At 33.7% G+C, this 20661-nt stretch overlaps 1 protein-coding gene across 1 annotated transcript in view; it reads left to right on the top strand.

Moving 5' to 3' along the window:
- The window catches only part of LOC111711345 (cadherin-23), a 29585-nt gene extending 9508 nt beyond the window's left edge, over positions 1–20077 (top strand). Inside the window, exons 12-29 of the mRNA XM_023485679.1 lie at positions 1319–1359; positions 2122–2210; positions 3020–3151; positions 5302–5356; positions 6434–6508; positions 7261–7342; positions 7847–7900; positions 10218–10287; positions 11379–11510; positions 11920–12005; positions 13483–13570; positions 14494–14572; positions 14951–14994; positions 15208–15261; positions 15858–16011; positions 16347–16438; positions 17773–17843; positions 19846–20077. Of these exons, the coding sequence (XP_023341447.1) occupies positions 1319–1359; positions 2122–2210; positions 3020–3151; positions 5302–5356; positions 6434–6508; positions 7261–7342; positions 7847–7900; positions 10218–10287; positions 11379–11510; positions 11920–12005; positions 13483–13570; positions 14494–14572; positions 14951–14994; positions 15208–15261; positions 15858–16011; positions 16347–16438; positions 17773–17843; positions 19846–19958 (1511 nt within the window). The 3' untranslated portion in view covers positions 19959–20077. The remainder of the gene's footprint in view (positions 1–1318; positions 1360–2121; positions 2211–3019; positions 3152–5301; positions 5357–6433; positions 6509–7260; positions 7343–7846; positions 7901–10217; positions 10288–11378; positions 11511–11919; positions 12006–13482; positions 13571–14493; positions 14573–14950; positions 14995–15207; positions 15262–15857; positions 16012–16346; positions 16439–17772; positions 17844–19845) is intronic.
- The last annotated feature ends 584 nt before the right edge of the window (positions 20078–20661 follow it).

The following is a 20661-nucleotide window of genomic DNA, read 5'->3' as shown; positions in this document are numbered from 1 at the left end:
AATATATCCATATTAATCTTTATGGATAACCAATAGAGCTGAGTTAACCCTGAAATAACTGATCAAGATGCTTAAACTTGTGAGAAGTTAGTTTCAATATATTTCATTATTATTTCAGGAATTTGGATTTAGGCTAAAACTAGGGCTGAGCAAAGTTCTGTGAAGGAAACGGAGGTTTTCGAAAAATACTGTTAATAAACGGCAAATACCGTTAATTTTTAAATCGTTAATGAAACGGATAAGCCTTTTTGAAAGAAAAAAATTATGGTTGAAAACGAAAACCAAACGGGTGTGTTTTCAAAAAAAGAGGAAAATACCGTTAACAAAACGAACGTTTTGGTTTTTTTAACGGCTGGAACTAACCGTTAACAAAACAGCTAGAAAAAGTTGGAACGTTCCCAGCCCTAGGCCTAGAACCTGCCAGGAAATAAAGAGGATTTTTAAAACCTTTCATTAATCAGAACTGAAAGTTTATTATACAGTAGAATAGATATCGGAATTTAGCTTGGATGGAGGAAATATTGGAGGTTAGAGAAAGGAATATTGGAGGCGAGAAGAGGAAATATTAGAGGCAAGAGGAGAGATTATTGGAGGCTAGAGGAGCGTATATTGGAGGCGAAAAGAGGACATATTGGAGGAGGGAATATTGGAGGCGAGAGGAGAGAATATTGGAGGCTAGAGCAGTGTTTATTGGAGGCGAGAGGTGGAAATATTGGAGGCGAGAGGAGGGAATATTGGAGGCGAGAGGAGGGAATATTGAAGGCGAGAGGAGGAAATATTGGAGGCGAGAGGAGGGAATATTGGAGGCGAGAGGAGGGAATATTGGAGGCGAGAGGAGGGAATATTGGAGGCGAGAAGAGGAAATATTAGAGGCGAGAGGATGAAAATTGGAGGCTAGAGGACGGAATATGGGAGGCTAGAGTAGGAAATATTGGAGGCTAGAGTAGGGAATATTAGAGGCAGAGGAGGAACGGTTTGAACAATTAATGAAATTGACAGGCTACTTGATCAAATCGTTGTTTTTTTTACATAAGAACTTTCAGTTCATATAACGGTCTTTTCAATGATTTTTATCGTCGTTAACGGTAGTTATACAAAATATTCGGTAATGGTTATTAAGTATGTTCAATTGTAAATAGTTTTGAGGGTTTTATTTCAGAAACTAGAAAAATTATCAAAATTCGTCGTTTTTTTATTAAAAATTCTGTTAAAAAATACTTCTTTATGGCTGTAAAATATTTTTGTTTTTATATTTTACGAAAATGTATTTATAAATGTCATTTAATTTCTATGATAATGATATTAGTTTTATTTCTAGCTGTTGGAGAGGAGTTATGTATAGAACCGGATAGGATAAAGGTAGTCACACACTTTTATGCAACGGGGGGGGGGGGAGGAAGGTTTCTACACCTTCTTTGATCCACAGGGCACTTTGTGTGAACACATTATACATAGTAGTATGCCAATAAAAAAACACTAACGAAATACTTTGATTTTTAAATTGTTATATGTCATTTTCATAACACCAAATTCACAGAGATATTAAATTTTTTTCTCCATATTTATCAAACTCCAAGCGATGCTGAACTAGAATTGATTATATAGATTTGAAATATGCATAGCTGCTATTCTTAGAAGCACCCACAAAACGTTTTCTAATGAACGTTTCCTTATTGAATGTTTCCTAACTGAACGTTTCCTTATTGAATGTTTCCTTACTGAATGTTTCCTTACTGAATGCTTCCTTACTGAACGTTTCCAAGCTTAACGTTTCCTTACTAAACGTTTCCTTACTAAACATATCCATACTGAATGCTTCCTTACTGAACTTTTCCTTATTGAATGTTTCCTTACTGAATGTTTCCTTACTTAATGCTTCCTTATTGAACGTTTCCTTACTTAACGTTTCCTTACTAAACGTTTCCGTACTTAACGTTTCCTTACTGAATCTTTCCAATGAACGTTTCCTTACTGAAGGTTTTCTTACTGAATGTTTCCCCAGAGAACGTTTCCTACACAAAACGTTATGTAAGGAAAAGTTTAGTAAGTGCTTCTATCCTACTACTATTTATGAGTTAAAAAGGTATTCCAGAAAATGTTAAGATCGTTTTCCTTTTATAGGCTGTCGATCAAGATATTGGACTGAATGCAACTTTATTCTATTCCTTCTCAGGATCATCTAGAGATTATGATGCATTCAATATAGACAGGTGCTAGACAATATAGACAGGTAGGACAGGAAATAGACAATATAGACAGGTAGGACAGGAACTAAACAATATTTACAGGTATGACAGGAACTAGACAATATAGACAGGTAGGACAGGAACTAGACAATATAAACAGGTAGGACAGGAACTAGACAATTTAGACAAGTAGGAAAGGAACTAGACAATATAGACAGGGAGGACAGGAACTAGACAATATAGACATGGTCTATGTAGGACAGGAACTAGACAATATGCACAGGTAGGATAGGAACTGGACAATATAGACAGGTAGAACAGGACCTAGACAATATAGACAGGTAAGACAGGTACTAGACAATAAAGACAGGTAGGACAGTAACTAGAAATATAGACAGGTAGGACAGGAACTAGACAATATAGACAGGTAGGACAGGACCTAGACAATATAGACAGGTAGGACAGACACTATACAATACAGACAGGTAGTACAGGAACTAGACAATATAGACAAGTAGTACAGGAACTAGACAATATAGACAGGTAGTACAGGAACTAGACAATATAGACAGGTAGGACAGACACTATACAATACAGACAGGTAGTACAGGAACTAGACCATATAGACAGGTAGTACAGGAACTAGACAATATAGACAGGTAGGACACAATGTACATCTTCTTCTTGTACATCTTCTTGCTGACGTACAGCAAGAAGAGGTACAAGTATACCCAACAATAGGGGGGGGGGGGTACTAATTCTATAGGAACCCAAGTTCTAACAAGGATGGGTTAACCGTTAAGTACTTAAGAGTGTGGTTATTTGTATTCTAGACTATCTGGCGTTGTATCCCTGAACAGAAGACTGAAAGACCAGGAGTTGACCCTACCAGCTACACTTATAATTAAAGCTACACAGATCAATAATCATGATAGATATGCAGTCACTACTCTAACAGTTAATAGGTATAGGATTATTAATTAATTAATTGACCGGGTGAAATTTTCTTAATTTCTGGGGTCAACACTTTAGTGTGAGAGATATCCTGATGTACAAAGCTTGATATCAATATCCATTGTGACAGCTTTTAATTTTGAGGGATATGGGCGCGCTTGATCTCTGTTTTCAAATACAACCCTGTAAAGAAAACTTTGGTTGTAAATAAATCTCTGTTTGTAAATAAACAGCTGTTTGTATCGTAAATAAACAGCTGAGTGTATGGTAAACAAAACACTTTGTTTTATCAGATCTCTTTTTTTGTAAGCAAAACTGTGCTTTAAATAAAACTCAAATTGTAATCAATTTTGCACTTTGTCGTGTACTAGACTAGTGCATGATCATTCATTTTTGCAATTTTGCTGATAAAACGAATAATCATATCATTCTTTGGATCTTTGACCTTCGCATTGAATCTTGCTAAATGTTTATGTGGATATTTCAATTTAAGCAAGGTTGTAATGCAAGGAAAGTTAATTGCTGTCGCGTATACTCTGCGTACATATTGAAACCAGTTCTCTCTTATGTAACCAAGAATGTAATGCAAGGAAAGTTAAATGCAGTTGAGTATACTCTGCAGTGTACATATTAAAACCAGTTCTCTCTGGGCGGAATTTGTAAAAAAGAATAGATGCCTCAGTGTTCGTTTAGTATCCGAGGAGGTTAAAAGCATTAAATTTTGATAATTTTGATAATTCACATAATAGTTTCCTATGACCAGAATATTTCATTGATTTTTTATGTGAAAGATGGATCCCATGTCAGGCTTCAACATCCGTCTTGTGTTTACATTGCCGCCCAGAGACAGTACACTGCAGCACAAAAGATCTGTACACTTCTGAAATAACTTTCCTTGCATTACATCCTTTAATTTAAGATAATAGTTGGCAATACTTCTTTTTACGTATCTAATTTTTAAAAAGGTTTTGGACCTTTAACCTTATCTCTGCTGGGGTACTTGAAAACCAGGATATGTCCAAATATGTCAAATGATACATCATTGAAATGCTTTTGTGCTTTACTTTAAGAATTTGCAAAAAAAAATTGCAAATTTGCAAAAATTGAATTTTTTATCTCAAAATCCAGTTATATAGTAAAAATGTTTGCAAAAAAAATTTGTCCAAAAAAAAATGAAAAATTATACATTTTTGAAAAGCCCTTGACCAAGCAATTTCAAATATGCAAAAATATTTGCAAAATTTTAAATAACCTGATTTTTAATCAAGAAACACTAAAAATGTGCAAATTTCCTTTGACCGGTTGTTTGCAAAAAATTTGCAATTTTTTTTCGCAAAACTTGTGCAATTCGTTTTCTTATGTCAAAGGTTTTTTAAAAAGCTAAATTTGATCAAAATCTGACAAGTGGAAGTGGGTCAAAACAAAGATTTAGTTTGTTACAGGAAAAAGCAGTCATTCAGGCAGTGTGCCTGAGGACTCAGGCAGTTAGTATTAAAGCGCGGTTTTAGGCCTAAAGGGAGGGCTTTGGGTATGTAGGAAAAGTCAGAAAATTTCAACAGCCTCTGACCAATACTTTTTGAGTTATGTAAAAGAAACTACAGGGGGGGTCAAATTGACCCCCCCAGCAGGAATAGGGTTAAGAGACATCATAGACATGTAAAAGCCTGCTCAGGCATTTGAAAAAAAGTTTTTTTTTGTAGAAGTTTAAGATTTTACTTAAAAATTAATCAGCATTCAGCCAAATACTCTAAAATATACTGAAGTTGGAAAGTTTAGTAAAGTGTAAAACGAATGGCCAGGGGGTTGAGACACTAAAAAATCACCCCAGTCTAAAAATTGAATGATCCGTGCCGGTGCAACAGCAACATGTACTGTATATGCATTCCTTCGTACTGTCCAGTCAGGCTACCCAGTGCAGAGTCGATCCAGCACGTTTTATGCAACAAATGTAGCCTAGCAAGATCATATTGAAAATTGATGCAACATTTTGTTACAGCTCTATCAATCTCAATTTCAAATTGCTCTAAAAAAACAAACCAAGCAAACAAATTTAAAATATTTTAAACTTTTTTTGTGGAGCCTTTGAAAAACAATTTTTATTAATTAAAAAAAAACATGTTAAAATTGTTAAATTGCTAGTCCCAAAATGTATATGCATCAGGTTGTCTCAAGAGGAAGGAAAAGTAAAATTTCTTCAAGATGTTTACTCAGTGCAGGTAAAAATATGATATAGGTCCTTTCCCAAAGGATTTTTCCCAAGTGGCAACTTCCAAAATTTGCAATTTTCCCCAAGCGGCAACTTCCCAAGTCTGTCCTAGCCGCAGCAATCGGTCCCAATCATGTTGTAGCCGCTGTGCGTGGCACCCTAACCCATCCTAGCCGCAGCGATAGGCCCCCATTGCAGCCTCAGAGGGCCTAACCTAACCTTTGGGAAGTTGACGCTTGGGAAATTGCACATTTGGGAAGTTGCTACTTGGGANAAAAAAACATAAAATATATGGTCCATTTAGAAAAATCATTTTTAGATGATAAAAATTCATACTTGATGTTGTTTTACCCCAATGCTTCTAAAAATATCTTTCTTTTTCAGGGGCTTGGGGAAGAGGAGGTCATTCAATAGGATCTAAATTTGAATTAAATATTACATTTAATTGCATTGTATGTTTTGCTGGTAAGGCAAAAAAGATAGATTGGTTTGTTGGGAAAAATTGGGAGGAACAAAGGAGATAGGAGGAATGATGTAGATGAAGTTGATATGTTTGAAGGTGGGGGTGGTAGCTGTTGTATCTGATCTATCTATAACCATCCATCTAACTCTTTATCTCTCTTCTCTGCTATCTGGTTGTTTAATGAGCACTATGATTCCGATGATTTATTAATGTTTATAATCCACGATCACATAGGTAGAACAAACTCGCTTAAAGTAAGCCAATTGCGAGAGGCTTAGTGGGATTTCTTAGCAACACTACATGATGGTGTGTGTTCTTTTTACTGGTAGGGCTTTTACTACTTAAAATCCTGGTTCGATTTCAGGGTAAAAATCCTGTGCCACCTGATTCGCAGAATGACCTCCTCCATGCCTCGCGCTACGTCTCCCAGCCTCCGCAATCCTGTCTGCACGTCAAGCATTCTAATCTCTAAAAACAAATATTTGGCTTTCTCATCTACAAAAAGCCCTCTTTTCGAAAAATCTCAACCCCGGGGGTCAGTTTGCGGGGCTCCGGGTTTCTCTGCACCCCTTCCCTTGTACAACCTAAGAGAAATCCTGTTTTTAATTTCTACTTTTTTTCTAGTTTAAGTTTCCAGAATACGATTTCTCTGTATCAGATTCCACTTTGAAGAAAGGGGATACAATAGGATCCGTACAGGTAGGAGGGGGATACATAGGATCCGCATAGGTAGACGGGGGGGATACTGAAGGATCCGTACAATTAGGAGGGGGGATACAGTAGGATCTTTACAGTTAGGAAGGGGGATACTGTAGGATCTGTAAGGAAAATTCAGAAANTATGTACAGGTAGGAGGGGGGATACAATAGGATCTGTACAGGTAGGAGGGTGATACAGTAGGATCTGTACAGTTAGGAGGGGGATACAGTAGGATCCGTACAGGTAGGAGGGGGATACAGTAGGATCCGTACAGTTAGGAGGGGGATACAGTAGGATCCGTACAGGTAGGAGGGATATACAGTAGGATCCGTACAGGTAGGAGGTGGGTACAGTAAGATCTGTACAGGCAGGAGGGGGTACAGTAAGATTCATATAGGAAGGAGGGGGATACAGTAGGATCCGTACAGGTAGTACCGAGCTGAATAAGTGCAAACAGTTTTGCTTTTTTTCACAAAATTTTGAATTAATCTGTTTTGCTAAAAAATTCGAAATTTTCGCGAAACAAGAAATGCGAAATTCGCTACATTCTCGGTATCTTTTAGCTATATATGTTTTGCGAAACAGATTAACGCAAAATTTCGCGAAAAAAGCAAAATTTAAGCAACTTTTTTCTACTAACGAAATGCGATAAAATGCGTAATTGTCGCGAAACGATTTCCCCATTTGGCTGGAAAGCAAGTACACCAGATGAATTACCATATTCTTGTTATAGTGTTATGAACTATTTGTAGACATATGACGGGGACAAAAATGATGTTGTAAATCTCACCATGAAAGGAGAACATGCTAAATATTTTAGTATAACCTCAAAAGGTGAGAAACAAAAAAATAATTATTTTTTAACATATTTTTAAAAAAAATTTTATTTTAACAAAATTCTAGAAATAATTAGATGATACAGAATGTCCCACGAAACATGACAGTTGATAAATAGTTTGAATGTCGTCTTACATTTATTGTATTATGATATTAAAGGCTTTTTGCGGTTCATTTCGTTAAAAAAATCTTTTGCTCAAATATATTTTACTTTAACATCAAGTTTACTTTAATATGACTCCCATATGATATTTCTATTATTATCTTTGGTATCAATCAACATAACAAATTTTGGAAGGAGACATTCTATTCACCAAATGTCATATTTTGTGGAACACCCTGTAGCAGCTGCAACTATTTTGACATTTCCATTTTCTTCTTATTATTCGTGCATCATCCATCATGTTCGGCTAATTTTGGAAAAGAAAAGAATTTAATTTTGAAAATATAATTATAAAAAAAATAATAATGAGTATCAAATTCAATTCCACATTTTTTCAGGCGATATAGTTGTATCGGACACAGCAGTGAATAACATTTCAGAAGCACATTTTGGTCAGTTTTCCTTAAGTCAAAGGGGAGGGGGGTTTTTGATAGTATATTACATATATATTTTTTTTTCAAATGCAAAATAGATTAAAATCCTTTCTCCGTGTATTATTTACATTTAACATTAACAGTATGGATGCGGGTTAAATATTGTTTTTATGTCGTCCTCTCCTTCAAATTTACGAACCATGCGTATTAACTTTTGATGAATGATAGCTATTGCATTTATATAGTGATATAAACAATTAACAATGGAACCCCTAATCATCAAGGTTCGTTTTGTTAAGAATAAATATCCATGTCTTTTGTCATGGATTTCGAAGGCATCAGAGAAGAAAGAAAAAAGGCAATGATTTATTCCATTTTATTTTTAAGGTTCACCTTCATAAGCTTATTCATAGATTATTAACAATTCACAGATAGAACACTAGATGTCGTCTCTTCAAGATTTTGGAAGTTTCGTTAACAATAACCCGAAGGAGTTAGGCGCATGCTCTCTCTCTTTGTCTTGTAATTCAACGCGGCTCAGGGTTATTGTGAACGAAAAATCCCTAAATCTTGAAAAGACAACATTTAGTGTTCTATCTCTATTGTTATTAATCTATACGTATATTTTTAGTTTTTAGAAATAGGTTCAAACACAGATAAGTTGAAAATCCCTTATCCCTTATATGAACTGTAAATGTTATTTCAAGTGACACCACTCCCCCCGCCCCCTGTGTCTAATAGTATGTCCGATTCACAAATGGTACCCATTTAAAGCTTTGTCTGTTGAAGCATGTTTGCCGGTAAAGCAAAAAAGAGATTAGATTAGTTTGTTGGGTAAAATTGGGAGGAAGAAAAGAGATAGGAGGAATGATCTAGATGTGATGTAAATATGTTTGAAGGTGGGGGTGGTAGGTGTTGTATCTGATCTATCTATAACCATCCATCTAACACTTTCTCTCTCCTCTCTGTTATCTGCCAATCTGGTTGTTTAATGAGCACTATGATTCCGATGATTTATTAATGTTTATAATCCACGATCACATAGGTAAAACAAACTCGCTTAAAGGAAGCCAATTGCGAGAGGCTTAGTGGGATTTCTTAGCAACACTACATGATGGTGTGTGTTCTTTTTACTGGTAGGGCTTTTACTACTTAAAATCCTGGTTCGATTTCAGGGTAAAAATAGCAAATAACAATTTACAAGATAAACAAACATAGATCTAGATTGAATGATAAATTGATAAATTGATACATCATTAAATTAATATTTCTTGTTTTGGGATATAACCACCCCTAAACCAAGCCAACCATTTAAAACCACGAAGGTAGAGAAAAGATAGAAATCCAAGCGCCAGATACAACTGGTGTATATAAAAGGTATTCTAAGAAGGCATTCATGAAACAATAATACATCATTAAATCATAATATTTTGTTTGCTAGTTGTCATTTGTCATGCAAAAAAGTCGGCAATAATATAAAACATTTCTTTCTGATTTTATAAGCAAAATCCCAAACTGTAAGAATCCCAAATGAATGTTAACTAATGTTGGGATTGGAAGGATTGGGATTAGGATGAGGACTAGGAATTTGGAATGGAATAGGTTGGACAGGGATCAATTGGGAATAGATAAAATAGGTTGGGAATTGGGATGGATACCAACTAAAGAGGAAGTTGGGATTGGGATTCAATGAATGTGAGGATGATAAAAGGGTTGGTAAATCGGGAGTTGGAGTAATTGGGAAGATTAAGTAATGAATAGATGTTCTACGGGGACCACAGTATTGGAAAGAGAATCAGCAAGAAGTTCAGAACAGAGATACAGATATAATAAAATATGTGTGTAAAGACTATGGAGAATATGTAGTTTAGTGGATAAAAATGTTTAATAAAATATGTGTATAAAACCATGGAGAATATGTAGTTTAGTGGGTACAAATGTTAATAAGGGGTGAAGACGACATTTTGGAAGGGATTAGCGGATTACTGTTAAGTTGGGATAAGAGAGAGAAAAGAGTATAAACATCATCATTAGAATCATTCAATACTCTGAAACACATGATTGAGCTTTACATGTATTCTCTTCTTAAAATTCAATCATTTTCAATTGGGGTTGTCAATAAAAGTGAATGGCGGATTTTTGCATACAGAAACAACAGGGGCTTATTTCAGAATTAAACACTTTTAGAAACAGAAAAATTAGAATATCTTCCACATTATTGGTCAGGTAAAGGTCGAAATGGTGCATTTGTAAATCGGGTATGGCCCTCTTGAAATGGTGGGAGGTCTCTTAAAAATTAGATCACAGTCCCTTTATGAAAGTTTAAATGTTCTAGTTGTTATTGCTGAGGATTCAGGGTCTCCATCAAGGCGAGCCTCAGTTCCTGTAGTTGTTAGATTTACCAGGTACTATTAAAGGAACTGTAGTTGTTTGGTATACCAGGTACTATTAAAGGAACTGCAGTTGTTAGATTCAGCAGGTACTATTAAAGGAACTGTAGTCGTTATGTTTACCAGGTACTATTAAAGGAACTGTAGTTGTTAGGTTTACCAGGTACTAATAAAGGAACTGTAGTTGTTAAGTTTACCAGGTACTATTATAGGAATTGTAGTCGTTAGGTTTACCAGGTTCTAGTAAAGGACCTGTAGTTGTTATGTTTACCAGGTACTATTAAAGGAGGTGAAGTTGTTAGGTGTACCAAGTTCTATTCAAGGAACTGTACTTGTCAAGTTTACCAGGTACTATTAAAGGAACTGTAGTTGTTAGGTTTACCATGTCAATTAAAGGAACTGTAGTTGTTAAGTTTACCAGGTACTATTAAAGGAACTGTAGTTGTTAGGTTTACCAGGTTCAATTAAAGGAACTGTAGTTGTTAGGTTTACCAGGTACTATTAAAGGATCTGTAGTTGTTAGGTTTACCAGGTACTATTAAAGGAACTGTAGTTGTTAGGTTTACCAGGGTTAAAAGAACTAAAAAGATACCAAATATAATCAATTAACTGGTTACACTTTAAGAAGGCTGCGGTAATTAAATTCACAAGGTTTTACATACTAAATTTTTAGTAGATTTATTTATTTTTATTAGAGTTATATTTTTTAGGATAATCTAAAATTTAAAACCTTCGGGGAGACCTAAGGTTTTTTTTTCAACTAATATAAATATAGTGTACTGACCGACGCTGCCCGTAGAATTAGTAAAACTCTTGTAAAAAAAGTTTAATAAAATGGAATTTGAAAGAAAAAAATAATATTTTTAGCCTTTGTTACCCCAAGGGTATGCATAGGTTCACTCAAAATGTTCCAGCCACTTTGGACCAGCCATTTGGTTAGCTATAGCTAACATATAAATATGAGCGAAAAGATGTATCTTATAGAAGCTTTGTAATGTAAACTATTGTTCTATATGTATCTAGAAGTAAGAAACCCCAAGAGAACTCTGGTTCTCCAAGTTTAGTTCTTGTTCTCTCCTTGTAATGTAAACTGTTCTCTGTTCTAGTGTATCTAGAAGTGTAGAACTGCAAGAGAAGTCTGGTTCTCCAAGTTTAGTTCTTGTTCTCTCCTTGAGCTTGATATTAGTAGCAGCTGTTCTTGTCATTGTGACTCTCATCATCTACATTTTCTCAAGGAAGTAAGTGTGTGTGTGCTTTTTATAATACTAGGCCTCCAGGGCGCTTCGTGCCCATCTTTAACTTTTAATTATATGCTCTGTATTTTGTTCGTTGATTTTGAAATATTTTCAATTCAAGTGAGGTGCCCCAGAAATTTGGGCTCAATTGGTTTAGCCGTTTTTATGTGTATCGGTTACAAGCAAACAAACAAACAAAGTATGTCTCCAGATGTATTTGCATATTTAAAAATTATTAATGTTCTTTAATTATATTTCTAATTTTTCCAATTTAATATTGGTTTTATGTTACAAATTAATTCCAATCTTAAGCTAATAAAGTGTTATAATTAATATTATTATAATTATTATTATGATGATAATTATTATCATATAATTATTATTAATATTATTATTATAATATGTACTGTAGGAAAGGTGAGATAAGAACTATAAATGATAGAAAATCCGGAAGTATGGTTTCATCAGACAACAGCTTCACCACAGGGCAACCATCAGGTTTTACATTTTGGAAATTATAATAATGAGGAAGACGACATTTGATCTGTAATATTGTTTTTTACATTTTTTCATAGTTCATGTTCTGCTAATACACCCTGTACCGTGAATATTAATCATAGTTAATGTTCTGCTGATACACCCTGTACAGTGGATATTTATTATAGTTTACGTTCTGCTGATACACCTTGTACAGTGGATATTAATCATAGCTCATGTTCTGCTGATACACCCTGTACAGTGGATATTAATCATAGTTAATATTCTGCTGATACACCCTGTACAGTGGATATTAATCATAGTTAATATTCTGCTGATACACCCTGTACAGTGGATATTAATCATAGNCCTCCTATCGATAACTTTGATAGTTTGGGTGCTAGGGAGGGTTGAAAAAATGGCAAAAAAAGGTCAAAAAATGTAAAAATTATTTTTTTTGTTTAAAACAAAAATCAAAGTGTGACACTTGTTTCTACATTTTTCAAGGGCTTTTTAAAAATATCGTTTTAGATCTGTAGCTTTTGTCATAAAACAGTTATGGGTTATTTTAGATTTTGTTTACACAGACCGGATTCTTTATTGCCCTGGACCTTACCCCTATGCAAAAAAAATTACAAAAATTTGACGGAGATAAAAAATGAGAGTGCTAGGGCAAAAAAACATTATTAACCCTAAACAGCCTGTTTTTTGTCTATTTATTCTACTGACAACAACATTTTCGCATTTTTTTTCGTGAAATTTCACGTAAATCTGTTTTGCAAAAGCAAAAAAAAAACGAATATTTTTTTTACGAAATTTTGCATCGTTTTCTTTTTCCCGCAAAATTCCTTTTCACAAAAATGCGAAATTTTTTTCGCAAAAGTTATCTTTCGCTGGAAATCCTCAACACAATACAGTTCAACGGAATGTCATCTTTTTTTGCGAAAATTGTGAAGACTTTTAAGTTTTCATGTCTTTCAATTTTTATCTTTTAGGGTTTTCAAGTTTTACTTGAAATAAAAGCTGAAATGTTGAACATTTCTTGCCAAGGTAAAACTTTGAATTCTGCAACTTTAAGCAAAAAGTTTTAGGAAAATAAAGGTTTTTATAATTAAAAGTTTAAATGAAATGTCTTTCTTTAGCAATAAATAAAGACGCAGTACTCAGTTTACTATTTACCAATAACGGTAGAACCAAAGTAAACAGATAGTACAGTTCATTTCATTGGTTGGGAAATTATCGAATTATTTGGGTTTCAGAGCTTCTAGCCAAGATTGGTTTAATGGTCGGAATTACTAAATATAGAGAATTTGGTTAAGCTATTTAAGAGCTAGTTGAACTGTCAGTACATGGTTCAACTACGTCTAATAATTCTTCAATTGAATCAGAGGAGGTTTAGTTTGAATCCCTGACATAAAGTCAAGTTTACCAGTTCAACTACTTCTCATTCTTTATAAATTTGCATCTCCGAATCTAAAAGAATTACTCTATTCTCTAGAGAAAGGATCTCCTGTGACCTTGAAATCTCAGTTTGATTTCTCTATCTCCGACGATCAGCAGATACCAGAATATGATCATAGATCCAGGTATATACAGAATTCACAACTTCAATATTGTCTTTGTTCCCTGCGGTATTAATGGCGTGAATGGAAATTTTATAAACTGTTAATGGCTCAAGTCGATAATGGTATCGTAATTACAGAATTAACAGCGTTAACGGCACAAAGCACCCAAAAATGCCATTAACTGTTAATGAAATCAGTCTATTGCAGTATTAAGAGCAATACGGCACAAGGTGGCGAAAATTTTTTTATTCTTTTTTTAAAAGTTTCACGCAATTTTAAGCAGCAAAAAAAATTAACCTTTTTTAAAAAAAATCTGTTTCGTTTTTAACCACTAATTTTTTTTTCGAAAACGGCTAATTTGTTTTGTTAAAGATTTAAAAATTAACAATTTTAGCCGTTCTTCTTCCGTTCTTCTTCTGTTAATTTTTGAAAATCTCCGTTCTACTATTTCAGTGCCCAGTCTAATTCTAGTCTAACAGATTCTACTATTTCAGGGCCCAGTCTAATCCTAATCTAACAGATTCTACTATTTCAGGACCGAGTCTAATCCTAATCTAACAGATTCTATTATTTCAGGGCCCAGTCTAATCCTAATCTAACATATTCTACTATGTTAATGCCCAGTCTAATCCTAATCTAACAGATTCTACTATTTAAGGGCCCAGTCTAATTATAATCTAGCAGATTCTACTATTTCAGGGCCCAGGTTAATCTTAATCTAACAGATTCTACTATTTCAGGGCCCAGTATAATCCTATTCTAACAAATTCTACAATTTCAGGGCCAAGTCCAATCCTAATCTAACAGATTTACTATTTCAGGGCCCAGTCTAATCCTAATCTAACAAATTCTACTATTTCAGGGCCCAGTCTAATCCTAATCTAACAGATTCTACTATTTCAGGACCCAGTCTAATCCTAATCTAACAGATTCTACTATTTCAGGGCAAAGTCTAATCCTAATCTAACAGACTATACTGAATCTGAAGTTGTTATCTCTGTCAATAGATTAAATAATTCAAGGGTAAGAGCTTAAAAATAAGTTAAAGAACAATTAACAACAAAGTTTAAATATAAAAAACCACCCAAATCAGAATAAAATAAAACTTAAGCTAAAAACAAAGTTAACAGGCTTTTTTTCCATTAAATGATGTTTCACACTGTAGATATTGCCATTTTATATAACAGAATTGGGCTTGATCTTCTCCCACTTTTTGATGAAGAAATTTTAATTCGCGATGTAATAAATGTGACTTTAATTATACATTTTTATACACAAACGATGATCTTTTGAATTAATAGAAATGAATTGAATCAAAGAATTAAATTTATTTCTTGATTTAAATTAACTCAAGGAAATATTGAATAAAATTGATAAACGTTAATTTTTAATTCTTTTTAGACAATGTCCCCAGAAAGAAGACCACAGTCAGCCTTTTCTTTTAGGAATACATCAATAAGAACCTTAATTTGATTTTTAACAGTGGATGGCGACTTCAGGGGGGGGACGTCCCACCTGGAAAAGTAGAGATAGATGGCACCTTCTAGCCTTGTAATTTAATATTTTACTGAAAATTTGTTAATAAAAGATTATTTTTTCAACGTTATACAAATTTCAGCTTCAAACTTCTGAGCAATACCATTAAGTNCAATTTATAGGACAGAACTAGAAAATCATCCAGAAACAGTGCAACAACGTAGCTATAGTTCAAGGTATATTGTAAAAAATTTTAATTCGTTTCTCATACAGGGTGTCCCACAAAACATAACAGATGCAAGAAGATTTAAAAGTCGTCTTTGATATTGAAATTAGTCGTGACCCTACTTTAACTATAATTCTTGAAACATTATCCACAAAATTTTCAAAATGAGTTCTAGCCTTTTTTTTGTGCTGTCAATATTACCGAATGCTACTGTCATGTTTCGTGGGACACCCTGTATCGGTTTTCTAACCTTTCAGGCGTATGGGCTTTCACAATTTCTGTAGATTTCACAAATTTTCAAAATTGCCAAATGGGAAATTCTAAATATCGAAATAATTTTACAATTAAATTTCTTTAAACAATAATCACAAAATACCTCTAGTCTTGGTAATTTCTTTTTTGGTGGTTTTAAAATTAAGTATTTTAAAATTGATTTCAATTAATTTAAAAAAGGGCATACTAGAAGAGTTTGCTAATTTTTGTTTCAAGAATAAAGCTCAAAGCTGTATACATTTTTAATTTGATTTTGTAAGTGTCATGAATAAGGTTTTAATCTCTTTCTTTTTTAAAATATCGAAATCAGCCATTTTTTATTAATATTTCTAGATATAAGAAGAACCCTGCTCGGTCTTCTAGCAAAGAAGAGAGATTTACTCCGGCCAGAGAAGAATATCATTCTCGTTTACAAGATAATTGTTGCAACAGCCCACCAATCTCTACTTGTTGCACCAGTTTACCGAACACTCCAAACAAAGAGCAGGTGTCTTAGAATTAGGAAATTTTAAAGACTTGATGAATTTGGCCATTGAAAAGCAAAAGATGATCCGAGTTTTTATACAATTTGATAAATTTAAAAGACCTAATATTTGAGTCGTGGTCACCCTGTATATGGGATATTTAGATAGATAATAATAATATCCGTTTGGTTTTACAAAGTTTTTTTTTTGCCAGGCTTTTTTCGAAAAATTTAGGATCACGTAACCATGAAATGTGATAATTTAGGATCACGTGACCATGAAATGTGATAATTTAGGATCACGTGACCATGAACTGTGTTAATTTGATATCACGTCACCATGAAATGTGTTAATTTAGGGTCACGTGACCATGAGCTGTGGTTGCTGCCGGGCAGAAGAGGATGAATGTTGTAGACATGCAGAGCCCCCCCGGGGTGGATATCCTACCAGGTTAACTTGAAAATACATTGCAAAATATAATATAATCAAAGGGGAAAATCTATATATAAATTTGGTTTGTCTGTTTGTTTGTCTGTTTGTATCCAATAAACGTCAAAACGGCTGAACCGATCGGGCCCAAATTTTTTGTGGGACATCTAGGGACCCCAGGGAAGGTTTATGAATGATTAAAATTTCAAATATTTGTCTCCATCAAAATTCGATCGTCATTAAATTTTTTAAAATTTTGAAAATCCGCGAAATTTTTTGTGAAAATCCGCGAATTATTTTTGTTTTGTTTTACAATGTACACAAAGAGAACATGTTCACAACTAATTTAGAAGATGGGCGCGAAGCGCCCTCTATGGCTAGAAAGAAGGGCGCGAAGCGCCTTGAATTTTTAGTATTTCAAATTTGCAGAAAGTGTTTATCATAAAAATAATTGTAAAAAACTGAAAAAATGCAGAAAAAAAATTTTGTTGTCGCAATTTTATTTCAAGTCCAGAAAGTTAATAACATTTATGATATTAATTCAAAGTTTGGACAGTAAAAAATTGGAACCCAAACTCAATTTTCAAGGAAATGGCGGGAAAAAGGACATAAAAAAGATTTGCAAAAAAAATTACCCACTATTATACACGCTCAACCTTAAATCTGGAAAACTAATATTTTTCTAAAAACCTGCATAAATGCAGGAAAAAATATTTAAATTTGTATTATTTTTTACATTTTGAAAATAACATTGCTCGAGCTAATCTTTTCAAGAAAATAGCTCATAAATTGAAGGCGTGAATCCCCCTTGAAAATTTGTGTCATTTAAGTGGAAATGTGCCCGATCCTCTTTGTTTTACTCTTTTTTAACATTTTGAAAATACATTCTTGATCTCAAACAAAAGCTCAACTAAATAGCTTGAAAATTAAAGACTTGACCCACTGTTGAAAATGTGTGGCTTTTTTAAACCATTTCATTTAGATTTTTGATGTGATCTATATTTTCTTCGCGCCCATCTTCTTTTACAACTTTTGATTGTGGCTCTATTTTTGAGCATCTTCTTTGTGTACAATTTAAAACAGTAACAACAAAAAAGTTCGCAGATTTTAAAATATTTTAATTCGCGCAATTTCAAAATTTTACAAAAATGAAAAAATTATTGGAGACACTTTTTTGTAATTTTGAGCATCCTTAAATCTTCCCTGAGGTCCATCACAAATTTGGACCAGATTGGTTCAGCCGTTTTTACGTTTATTGGATACACATAGACAAAAAAACAGACAGGCAAGCAAAGTATATAAATTTATATATATATAAAGATATAAATTATATAATTATTTAAAATTGTTTTCAGAAGTGGTTGGCCCCAGGGATCTATTCCCAGAAAGATAAAGAAACTTTATTCAAACGAAGAACTTCTTCCAGGTTTTAATTTCAAATATTTTAAGAATAATATCTTGGATATAATACTACAGTAAAAAGCTTAAAACTTTGGAATGCAAAGACGATATTTGAGCATTCTTATATGCATTAGATGTCGTTAGTTTTACTAATGAACTTATTAAATAAATGGGTCTGTAAGCACTGCACATTTTATGTATTTAAAGTTCATTGAACTATTTATTATCATATCTTGCCTCGTTCTACTTCAATGTTTAAAGGATCTCACTGTATATTATACATTTTTCTTAATATTTAATATTAACCTCTTTTTGAGTATATTGTTTGTTTGTTAAATGTTTGATCTGAGCTGAAAACTTTTGAATGGGATATCCTTAATCCCGATCGGATAATTAATCTGGAGATTAAAAATGAGAGGAGAACAAGCAATATTTAATCTCGAGATTAAGAAAAAGAGTGGATTAAGCATTAATCCCAATATCCACCATTCTAAAGTTTTCAGCTCTGAACGATCATGAACCCCCCGACCAATTAACCTCAAATTCTGATTGGGAAACTCGGAAGAACCACGGGAATGTTCTTGATTTAAAGAACCAAGTTGAGTGGGTTGACTTTAAAAGGGAAAATTATATTTCCAGGAGAAGCTGGGTTTCCAAGCTAGTATACATTAATGTTCCCAGGGTCAGGGGTAGAGGAGAGATTTTGGTTACAATCAAAGAAAAAAAATTACCAACATAAAATTATAAAATATGCTTTGTTTCCAGCATAGGGAGTTGGTTTGTACTCTTTAAACCCTAGAGTGTTCGTTAAGTACTGAGATATGTGTGTATAAACTTATCAGACTGTACACTTGTACACTGCACATTGTACTCTTTAAAACCTAGAGTGTTCGTTAAGTACTGAGATATGTGTGTATAAACTTATCAGACTGTACACTGCACATGTCAAGCAGGTTTCAGAAAGAATACACACGTTCTCTACTTGACAAACACACAAATGCTTAAAGGGTACCATTAAAAATCGGGCATTGCCCTCTTTGCACTTAAAAACGGGTACAGTCCCTTTAAGTCTTAAAGTCGTCTTCCTTTTCCAGTTGTTTTGTTTTCACTGTAACTAGCTTATAAAGCCAGGCTATCTGGGAATTTTAATATTCGAGACGAGACAGAAAACCATCTCCACTCCTCCCAGTCCCACGTTGAAACGATTAATGTGATATGTCATCGATCCGATGCTACCCAGATGGGCAAAATGTGAATTTTTTTAACCCTACAATATAAATATATATTATAAATATGATTTTTCCAATAGTCTTGAGATAGGGGAGTGTGATACATGTCCCTAGTCCAACTTTTCAAGGCCGCCTCATTTCAAAAAAAAATATTTACATACGATACATGTTTATACCGAGTTTTAAGGGCTTTTCAAATATATAAGTCTTAGCCCTGTAGCCTAATTTATAAAAATGTTATCAACCGTTTCTGATTTTTTTGAAATACCAACACTGCGTTTTACCTTCCTTCACCTTACTCTAAAATTAAATTTTTTTTAGCAAAATTTGTTTACAACTTTTGTGCTGAAAAGGTGAGGAAGTTTTAGCGTTCTAATGTAAGCCATTTTTAAGTTATTGAGAAGAAACCACAGTGGTTGGGGGGTTGGAATATAGAATATGTGCATTCTGCGCCTACGTGTGTAAAAATCACTAGGATTTTAGGGCGCTTCGCCTTCTTTTTCAATTGTCAACATTTTCTCTGTGTATACAGTGTAAAACAATAACAAAAAAGTTCACGGATTTTGTAAATAAAATTTCGTGGATTTTCAAAAATGAAATCGAATTTTGTTGGAGGCTAAGTTTCGCAATTTTTGATTATCCATAAACCTTCCCTGGAGTCACGTGAGATTCTAAACAAAATGCGGGTCCAATCCTAGCCGTTTTGACGTTTATTGGATATAAACAAACAAACAAAACAGACAGAATGCATTTTCTACGTTTCTGTTTTACATATGTAAAATTTGTAATATATTTCAGGAGGGAGTTTGTCCAGCATTCATTCTGCAGGAAGATACAGTTTGGTTGATCTTCAAACAGGATTAGTTCCTCTTACACTACCCAACACTTCTAGTATACCAGATATAGTTTAGTGTTCCTTGTATACACTACCTAGAACTTCTAGTATACCAGATATAGTTTAGTGTTCCTTGTATACACTACCTAGAACTTCTAGTATACCAGATATAGTTTAGTGTTCCTTGTATACACTACCCAGCACTTCAAGTATGCCAGATATAGTTTAGTGTTCCTTGTATACATTACCTAGAACTTCAAGTACACCAGATATAGTTTAGTGTTCCTTGTATACAATACCCAGAACTTCTAGTATACCAGATATAGTTTAGTTTTCCTTGTATATACTACCCATAATTTCTAGTATACCAGATATAGTTTAGTGTTCCTTGTATACACTACTTAAACTTCTAGTATACCAGACCAGATATAGTTTAGTGTTCCTTGTATACACTACCCAGAATTTCTAGTATACCATATATAGTTCAGTATTCCTTTTATACACTACCTAGAACTTCTAGTATACCAGATATAGTTTAGTGTTCCTTGTATACGCTACCTAGAACTTCTAGTATACCAGATATAGTTTAGTTTTCCTTGTATGCACTACCTAGAACTTCTAGTATACTAGATATAGTTTAGTGTTCCTTGTATACACTACCTAGAACTTCTAGTATACTTGATATAGTTTAGTGTTCCTTGGGTTGCAAAGGGGCTAAAAAATCAGTTTGTGGAATAAACTCAATTCCTTTGAATAAAAAAAATTTCAAATAGACTGAA

Source organism: Eurytemora carolleeae, unplaced genomic scaffold (assembly GCF_000591075.1).
Source record: "Eurytemora carolleeae unplaced genomic scaffold, Eaff_2.0 scaffold374, whole genome shotgun sequence".
Taxonomy (NCBI): Eukaryota; Metazoa; Arthropoda; class Copepoda; order Calanoida; family Temoridae; genus Eurytemora; species Eurytemora carolleeae.
The sequence above is the reverse complement of the archived record's forward strand: the minus strand, read 5'-3'. Positions and strand labels throughout refer to the sequence as shown.